Source organism: Abramis brama (genome assembly GCF_963993115.1).
Source record: "Abramis brama genome assembly, chromosome: 21".
In the NCBI taxonomy this organism is placed as follows: domain Eukaryota; kingdom Metazoa; phylum Chordata; class Actinopteri; order Cypriniformes; family Leuciscidae; genus Abramis; species Abramis brama.
In genome coordinates, this window is record NC_139983.1 from 24,840,708 (window position 1) to 24,850,620 (window position 9,913).

Consider the following 9,913-nt stretch of genomic DNA (forward strand, 5'->3'; position numbering starts at 1 on the left):
TAGCAACACCAGAAAAACGAAATGGCTCCTGCATTTAATACATGTGGTAAATTTGTGATATTTTTTTTATTTATTTTTTGAAAGCTGTCAATATTGTTTATATCTGTCGAGAAAATTCAGTGGATGGAGATGAAAATCTGTAGACATTTTGTAGTCTCCTGTCATTCATTCAAGATATTTGTCAATGTGTTTAATACATTTTTTTTTTTTTTTTTTTTTGTAATTTGTAATTGTTATTTTCGCGTTGAGTGATAAGGAAACCACCCAAAAGGATAAATACATTCACAAAATGGAAGAGTAGGTTAGATAGGTTTTGAAGCTTGTTTTTTCGAGTCAATAGGCGATTTTAAACTATATTAAACTGCCTGGCCTTTGATTGCAGAAATTAAATAGCACAATATTACGTGTAAGCCACACGGTTTCGCTGTTGCTGCATTTTTGGATATTCGATTGAAGGCTTCTTCATGGATGGGGAAAGTCGGTCAGTAAGGCAGGAGGCGGGGCACTGTTCTGAAAGCTGATTGGTCGCGCCTCCCACACCTACAGTTAGTCTTGCAATCTGATTGGCCATTGTAAAACGCAGTAGTATACGGAATATTTTTTATTTAAATATGTTTGACAGTGGCCTGAGCGATAATTACAGGCATCCGGTTTCAGTCTCTGGGGGAACATTAGTATGACTGGAAAGCACACTATTTATTCCATGCCTATGGTAATGAACAAAACTTTTTTTCTTTTTGTTGTTGTAATTTCACAATGTCCCTTTCCAAAACTAATAAAAGTTGTTTTTGCTCATTGGAACAGCATGTGTTTGGCAAATAGAGAAGGCTTTTCGTCATAAAAGTACGTAACTTACAAAAAAACAATATTTATACCTTATAAGAGAAGGAATTAATAGTAAGGACATTTATCGAAACGTCAACAGTCAACTTTATAATAAACTAAAAATGATATATTGTTCGCTCAGAGGAGTTTATTTTAAATAAAGAGCAACTTAATGGCGGCGAACAAAATGACTGTCAACTTGCTGCTGAGAAATGCCTATTAAAGGTGATGCATGAGACAAAATATCCAGTACACAGACCTCACGAATCCGACAGGAAGTGATGCATCATGCCAACAATGTGAGAGTGGAAGATCTGTTACTGCCAAGAGCAGTGAGAAGCAGAACAACAGCCAAAACACTCCAAACCACATAGGAGTTGCTGAATTTTTCTGATGTCACAGTTTTTTGTTTTTTTTTACCTTTAGTGCTTACAACAAAACAAACAAAAAAAAATCACAAAAACACACTTAAACTTCATTGTTTAATAAAAAAGGAGTATTAAATAAAAGGCATTATATGATAATCACAGTGTAGATAATTATCCACATATATATTTTTACATATTTTCCTTTTTCTAATTTTGTGTAGTTTAGCATACATCATACATTTCCATTAGATATGTACAACAACAAAAATGAAGAAGAAAAAGTAAGAAATTTTAAGACAAACATAGTACAAAGACTGGCAAAAAGAGTGCATAAATCTTTTACACAATAGTAAACAAAATGTGCGAAATATGTGCAGCAAAAGAAGACAGGAGTCCAGTGCATAATAACGTTTTTGCCCATGAGAGAATCAGCAGCCTTGCCCTCATAACATGAGTCCCTGCATAACAATGGTGAGGGTTTAGAGTTCAGTCTCCATCAAAGTCAGTTAGAGGCTGGCAGCAACATGCTGACCGGTAGTGCTGTGCCAGTGGGCAAGGCCTTGGCAGCGGTGATCTTGTTGAGGTTCCGCACCTCTGTTTGCCAGGATGGGATCTTCTTGGTGGTCATGTGTCGCCGTGCGTGTTTGGTGAGGTGGTCGCTGCGCATAAACCTTCGGTCACACACCGGGCAGACGAACTTCTTTTCGCCCGTGTGCGTCCGCCGATGCCGAGAGAGCTCGTCAGAGCGAGCGAATTTCTTATCGCAGCCTTCCCAGTTGCAGCTAAAAGGTTTCTCTCCTGGAAGGCAGAACAAGACATGTTAGATGACCTGCTTGATCTAGACTTTAGAAGTTGACGTTACATACTGATCATTATTTACCTGTGTGGGTTCTGAGATGAGCCTTTAGGTGAGAACTTTTAAAATAGGTCTTCTGACAACCTGGGAAATTGCAGACGTAGTTGCGCCTGCGAGAAAAATCGACCTGCGTGATGCTGCTCTGCCCTGAGGGCATGTAAACAGGCGCGGGAGCCAGAGGCAGGAGCTTGGTGTTGCCTAGAGTCATAACAGTCTGTTGGCACTGTGGAGCCGAAGACACCGGTGACTGGGGCATCACGAACATCACCGTCCCCTGAGGCACCGGGGAGCCCATCAGGAGCGGCTGTGGTAAGATAGACTTCACCCCAGGGCTGGGCTTCTGAATAAACGTCGCTGAGATGACTCCAGGTTGGGCCACCGGGAACATCTGGCATATGATTGGTGGACTAGAGGTTGGGGGCGGTGGCTGAGGAGATGATGTAATGAAGCACTTATCATCCTTAGAAAGAAGTCTGCTGCTGTTTTGGCATGGCGGCGTGGTGTCGGTCTGGGGTTGGCAGGACGGGGTGGGTGATGATGATGAAGGAACAGTCTTTTGTGGAATGTTCTGATACAGGGAGCTGTCGGCCGTGTGCCGTATTACGCTGGTTGCCATGGCTCTGCAAGGCAGGGGTGTGGTCTTTTCTGTGGGGTCCTGAGTGGTGGAGGCCATGGTGGGGCATGCAGATCTCGGGCTGGGGAGGCTGGGACAGGACCGGGTAAGTGGTGAGGGGGAGGCTGGCACTGATGTGGTGTTGGAGGTCTCAGTAAAGCTGGGGCTGTGTGGTGGGGTCATGCACTGCAAGGAGAGAAGACAATCAGAGTTAAGGCCATATTAGATTTTTTCTTTTATCTGTATCGATATTATATATTTATTTGTGCATGCTCATTTCCCCTATTTTTACATTTAGATTACATTTGTCATCTTCTAATTCTCACTTAAAGTTAACTTTTTAAAGGATTGCACCAATATTAAAATGGCCAATACAGATACACCGATAATTATTTTCATGTTATGATCGAGAAGTGATAAATGGTTGATATTGAATAAAAAATAAAAGACTAACTAAACTAAACTTAAATTTACACAAATTATAAACAATGTACAGAATGAAAAATATTTATATTAATATTAAGATTGCCCTATTTTTACATTTAGATTAGAGTCTCACTTAAAAGTTATTCTATAAAAAACACTTACTAATTTATTAACACTGTTAAATGTAAGCTTTAGCTAATCTAAAAATAAATATCAATTTCCATACTATACACTGTACCTAAATTCAAGTATGACTTTGGTTTTAGTGTTTTACATTTAATTTTCTTAAAATAGTACAGAATTTTAATTCAGTTACTGACCATAACATGCAAATGATTATCGGCTTATCATCGTATTGACCATCATAATATTGGTGCATTCCTAAAAATCAAGCTCTATTGCAAACAACTAGTGGAATCTCCTTATGGATGAATGGCTGCTCTATTCACTATGTCACAGCAGAACTACTTTGTCCATTCATCTCTCAGCATCATTACAGCACAGGTGAGTCGTGTAAACACAGTAAAGGAGCCTGTGCTGAAGTTCAGTTTGCAGATGTAGCTTATCTCAAGACTACCACCTGTCCAGGGTATCATAAAACCTTCCCAAAGTTTTCAGCAAACAAATCAGGTTCTGATAAGAGCTTTGTGCTACGCTGTGCGGCGCCTGAGATTCCCCGGTGTGAATGTTGACAAATTAAACAGAGCTTGAAGTGTACATATTTTACCTTCTAGCAGATCGTTTCAACGGAAGAAGACTCGCTTACCAGTGAAGAGAGCGAGACGAAGTCCCTCGGGGTCTCCGGTGGTTCGGGGGGCAGGAAAGAATCGCAGGAGTCTGAAGCTGGTGTGAGAGGGCGAGGTTTGAAGGTGTTGGGTTTTGGAGACATCTGACTCCAGAAGCTCATGTAGACCAGAGCTTCAGCAGCCTCAAGATCATTGTATTCCAGAACACTGCATGAAGAGTGCTCACTGTGCTTTTTCCCTTCCAGAAAATCCTCACAGTCCTCCATCCGAGCTCCCTGAGAACCACAAGAAAACAACAAAACTAATGTAAGGTAATGTTTTAAAGATGAAAGAAAACCCTCTGGCTGTTTTGACACATACAGCTCAGCTGCTGGGTGGATCTGAATGAGTCTTTCTCAGTCTTTATCTATTCATGGATCCAAAAGCAGTATGACAGTTTAACAGAGGAGCCCTTTTTAATGCAGCCAGTCTGCAGGGATCCTCTATCACTAGGGCTGAAGTCAACTCCCACTGCCAAATAAAGCCAAAACAATGACGTGCTCACAAGCTGGCCATGTGAAATGGCTGAGAGCAAAACTTGAAACCCCCTGATAGACACGGGAGCAGTGCCAGAGGCCAGAAAACTTGGACTAAAAGCCCCTCCCAGCCAATGCTGTTCAGAGAAATAACACCATTAGTGAGCAGCATGCACAGATTATTATTTTTTTTTTTTTAAAGCAGTGTCAACAAGGTGATTGCCAACACACCTGATTGACTTCTGTACAGTCTGCATATAGTGCAGTATGGTACTCAACCAGCCTCACTGCTTTACATAATACAATGCACTGGTGGGATATTTAGGTTCCAAAAGACCACTTCTCTTTTGCATATTTCTAAAAAAAATTTCATTCTTACCAAATATAATATTTAAAGTTTAATAAATATAACACTAGAAATCCACTTGTCAAAATAAATTAACAACATAAGAGACTAAGGAAAAACATGATAAAAGTGTATGTGTGTGTTTGTGTGAGAGAGGGGGTGAGTGTATACACATACATTTAAAAAAATAAAGGCAAGACAGGAAAATTAAGATACAAAATTTCGCACAATGATTACTTGGTTGTCAACTTGAGGGTTAGATGAGGCCAACAGGAATAACGGTGCCCAGTGAAACTGAATGTAGACTACAACAGATCCGTATTGTTTACTATAACAGGGCCAGTCAACTCGAAGACGGCTACATGTTTTCAGAACTTTACAATGTTACACATTGTAACATTTTGTATTGATACGGCAAATACAGTTACAATGTAACATTAAAGGCAGGGTAGGTAGGATTTATTAAAAATTAAAGATCCAAATTTGTTAAAACTTTCTATATATATCAATACATAATTAAAATGTAAGAACTCTGAAAAAAAGAGTATAAAAATCAAGTGACTCTAGACCGTTTAATCTGTATTAAACACAGCTCATTATTTCGATTCGGGACGAATCAAAGGATTGGCTTAGGCGACTGTCACTCTCTCGCAACCATGGCAACCACCCTTTTGCCACACAGCACCTACCCACTTGCGCGCGACCGTTTGATTTGAGGAGTGCGAGAGGCACGGAACCTGATCACACCTCCGTCCAGTAGATGGCGGTAATGCACTATGTTTGCAAGCTGCCAATAAAATCTATCGAAGAAGAAGAAGAAGGCACTGAACCTAGGAATACCAAAACAATGGCAGAGAAAGAGCAATCTAAATTTACAGTACCGGCATATGCAGTTAGTGAAGGCAAACCAGGCAAAAAAATGCCCCTTCCCCTCCGCTTGTCTCAGGTAAATAATGCGTCCTCTAGCTCAGCGGTCGGAGTCGCGCGTTCATGTGTTTTGGGGACGTGGCTTTGGAAGAAGCACAGAAATGAGGGGGTGGAGTGAATGGAAATAATGAGATGTCTTTAAAACAGTCGTGAGAGGTCTACAGACACTCGATTTTGATACTTTCTTTTTCAGAGTACTTACATTTTAATTATGTATTGATATGTACATAAAGTTTAAACAAATTTGAAAAATAAAATTTTTAGACCATTTCTACCTACCCTGCCTTTAAGTAAGAGTAGACGTCATTCGCCTCAGTTCCATTAACAGTTAACCACAATCAGCAATGACCAGTCAGTGTCAGTAAATCACAAGCAACTCATTAAAAAAAAAGAAAAAAAAAGTATATTACATAAATATAAATGCTATATAACGAAATATTCCGATCTTACCCCACATAATCGTTCCATGTTAGAAAACTGGCGTGTTGACATCTATTCAAACGTATGAAAAAATATTAAATGAAAAGTAGAGCAGAACAAAGACATGGAGCTGCTCCGCCCGTTCAGTGACGCGACTCACACCGGAATTCAGTTCGCTTTTACCAGCAGCTGAGTAAAACAAGCCTCCGAAAAAAAGAGAAAACAAAATTCACAACAGTCTGGCGGGTGGCAACACGCCACCAATGAAAAACAAATGTGTGTGAGACCTTGGCCAATGGGGTGAAGGCCGGCGCGTGATCAGTGCGTGATAGGAGAGCGATTGGAGGAAGAGGGGTGCGTGGCTGCAGATGGGCGTGTGGAGGGAGTCAACAGTGTCGCTGTAAACTCGCTGAACTATGAGAGGACGGAACTGGGCGAAAGGTCGCAGCCTTTAGGAGCCATATAATAGTGAAAAATGTTTGTGCATCTATTGTCAGCTTAAACAGGTAACGGCTAAACACACAGCATGAGGAGCCAAATTAGCTTAGCAGGCACGGAGAAGCAAAAACAATAAGCCATACATACTTAAGTTACAACCAAGTTTATGAATAACAGTAACGTTTAATTGGTAACACTTTACAATAAGGTTCCATTTGTAACATTATTGTTACATCAGTTAACAAGAACTAACAATGACACATCTAAAGCATTTTTACATGTTAGGTAATGCTAATTTCAACATTTACTAACACATGAAGGTGTGTCTGTTGATGATGTAATGAACAGTTGTATTTTTATTCACTATCTGTTTAAAAAAAGCTTAATAAATAGGCTACTGTAATATTTACGGATGTATTGCAAATTTTTAGTTAGCATAATGCATTACCTAACGTTGACTAATTAGCCTCATCGTTATTGTAACGTGTTAACATTTAATTTAATAACATTAAATAAATGGTTTTAATGCAATCATGACTGATTATGGGGTGATGACAAACTGGGATTAGTGGTTTAATCATCAAGTAAGAAGAATTAAAATGCTTGTTTTCACTGTCATTTTTAATAATAACGTTTTTTTCTCACTGTATTTTTTATTTTTACAAAAAAAATCTAAAACTCCTGAAAACCAACAAGTTTTCTTAAGGTTACTTTAAAAATAGCAACATATGTGCTATTTTATACCTCATTTACTTTTGACACATAGAGTTTGAATGGGGAGTTTTCTGTTTTGACAACGTATTTTTGGACAAATTAATAGATAATTTCCTAACATGACTGCACACAAATGTGAATGCAAAAATGTGAACAGTGAATTGCCATCACTTTCCAGATGCTTATAATAACATAATATAATAAGAGTATGCAAATAAATACACACATAAAAAAATAACATATAATAGAAATTGTCTGTGCAAAAAATATCAATTTTTTGAATGTTTTAATCTAAAATATTTCAATTTATAGGCTACTATGAACACGATTTTATTAATTTCCAGGCCTGGAATTTTACAATTGTTTCCTGTAGTATATAGATCCTGCAATGTAATAAATTGTGAAAACACTTTAGGTTCAGGACAGAATGTTTATAGTCTTTATAGTTTACTCAATATGTAATGCACTAATGTAAAGCAGTTATTACGATACAGTGCTAATACAATAAACATTCTTACCTCAATCTCTGGTCTGACCTGAATCCATTTAATGACCTTTAAAAAAAAAAAATTATTGGAGTTGTAAGGTGGATGTAACTGTCTTTGTTTATAATAATGTGTCTAAAAACCTTTTATCTAGCTTGAATTCATACGTGTTTTAGTCACACCCTCTCTGGGAGGATGGGATTACACTAACTCGTCATTTGTCTGCCTTTAAAAGTAGTGCCATTTAAGTAAGTCAATGTTCAATGAAGTCGTCCTGGAAAATGTCAGGATGTTCTGATCACAGTTCCTGCAGGTGATAGATGATGCTGTAAAAGTGCCATGAGGCTATTCTTTGAAAGAAAAATCAGTTCAGGGAATATCTTTTTTTAGTCCCAGATAGAAATACACACTGATACTTAGACACTGAGCATGAATTCTGTCAGGTGTCCAAGCTTGTTATCTTGACCTTAAGCCATTTATCAGTCATTTTAGTTATAATTTAATAACTGAAATACTTACATTATGCTTGAGTCTTTGAAGAGAATTAGAGAAAGAGTTAAAGAGTTAGTTCACTCAAAAAAATGACCATTTACTCACCCATGTGTCGTTCCAAACCCGTATGACTTTAGTTCATCTTCGAAACAAAAATATATTTTAATGAAATCTGAGCAATTTCTGTCCCTCCATTGACTGTCCAAGCAGCTACCACTTTGGCAATTCAAAAAGTTCATAGAGAGATCGTAAAACTAATCCAAATGAATTGAGTGGTTTAGTCCAAATTTTGCATGAATGCTCAAGCATGCTTGCTTGATGCGCTCTTGCACAATGAGGTTCATTCTTGTGTGTTACTTGTGCATTTTTGAGCTTCTGCAAGAACCAATGAGGTTTGTTCTTGTGTGTAAAGCAAGTACAGTTGAGTTTCTGTTTATGTAGGCTGATCAATGTTTATATGTGGGTGAGTAATTGATGACTATTTTGGGGGGGTGAACTAACCCTTTAAAATGAAAGATATGAATGGAAACATATGTTATGGTGGTTTCTACACCCCTAAATTGCATTATTAAAGTCACTGAAATATTCATGAAACAATATATTCCAATATTCCAGCATGAAGGTTGTTGGTGATTACTCTCAGGAACTTTTGGACCTATGTGACAGGATTTTCTAAATTAATACAGTTGATCACATCAGCAATGGCTCAAATAAGATGGTAATGTCATCATGCTTAACATGTTTAAACGTATTAAGATATATTAGGGTAAAAATAATTTAAAAAGGATTGTTGTCATAAACTACTAATTATAGCTTATTAGTGGTTAGTAAGGTAGTTAAGTTTCGGTATTGGGTAGAATTAAGGGATGTAGAAAATGGTAATGCAGGTTTATAAGTACTAATAAACAGCCAATATCCTAGTAATATGCATGCTAATAAGCAACTAGTTAATAGTGAAAATTGGACCCAAAGCTAAAGTGTTACCAGGAAAAAAGGTTGTATCGTTGGGTTAGGGTTAGACCCCTTAAACCCACTTCATATTTATTTGAGGTTCCTCCGGGCTGGGAATCATTGCTCTAATCAATGAAATTATTCAAATCACTACATAAGCAATCAGAACAGCAGTAAACATCCTCCTCAACTGGCCGTCTAGGATGTAGGCCACATGTCAGTTTATCTGGGCACTCAGGAAAGCAGCGGGGTCAGAGACAGCAGAATGCATCACGTAAGCTTAGACCGTATGTGCTGTAGTGACCGATTGTGTTCTGCCAACTGCAGTACGGCGAGTGGTGTGTGGGATGTGTAGGAGTTATGTGAGGACTGAGAAGCATGCTCGTGATATAAGTGAGCCAGACTGAGAGAGAGAGAGAAAGGATGGAAACTAGAGGAAAGGTTATGCTATTCACTTCAACCCATTCCCACTGGTCCCAATCCTCCCAGCACCCGACACCAGTTCTCACATAACGGCTTCAGTCCAGAGAAGAGCGTAGGTCAGTTATTTTTAGAGGTGTTAAATATACTACTGTGCTTGAAGTGTTGTATTATGCACACAATCTGGTCTCATGTTTGTGTAACATTCAATATACAGCAAGTGTTTAATAGGCCTATATTTTTCTATATTCCATATTTCTCTTATTTAGATCTGAAGACATCATCAGCAGTCATTAAAAGGCATTGGGCACGTGTGTGTGTGGGTGTGTGTGTGTGTGTGTGTGTGTGTGTGTGTGTGTGTGTGTGTGTGT

The 9,913-nt window shown here is 38.5% G+C and overlaps 1 protein-coding gene across 4 annotated transcripts; it reads right to left on the reverse strand.

The window, feature by feature from the left end:
* Positions 1-1,295: 1,295 nt before the first annotated feature.
* Positions 1,296-8,513, reverse strand: klf11b (Kruppel like factor 11b). Of its 4 annotated transcripts, XM_084097760.1 has the most exons (5): positions 8,277-8,513; positions 7,713-7,748; positions 3,855-4,109; positions 2,074-2,848; positions 1,296-1,991 (listed from the first exon to the last, which is right to left on the reverse strand). In XM_084097760.1, exons 3-5 carry the CDS (start codon positions 4,098-4,100, stop codon positions 1,696-1,698), a joined length of 1,317 nt encoding a protein of 438 aa, XP_083953886.1. In that variant the 5' UTR covers positions 4,101-4,109; positions 7,713-7,748; positions 8,277-8,513; the 3' UTR covers positions 1,296-1,695. The 4 variants fall into 4 exon arrangements, with proteins under 4 accessions (XP_083953886.1, XP_083953884.1, XP_083953883.1 ...); XM_084097758.1 differs by lacking the exon at positions 8,277-8,513 and having other exon boundaries at positions 7,713-7,810; XM_084097757.1 differs by lacking the exons at positions 7,713-7,748; positions 8,277-8,513 and adding an exon at positions 6,073-6,339.
* Between the last annotated feature and the right edge of the window lie 1,400 nt (positions 8,514-9,913).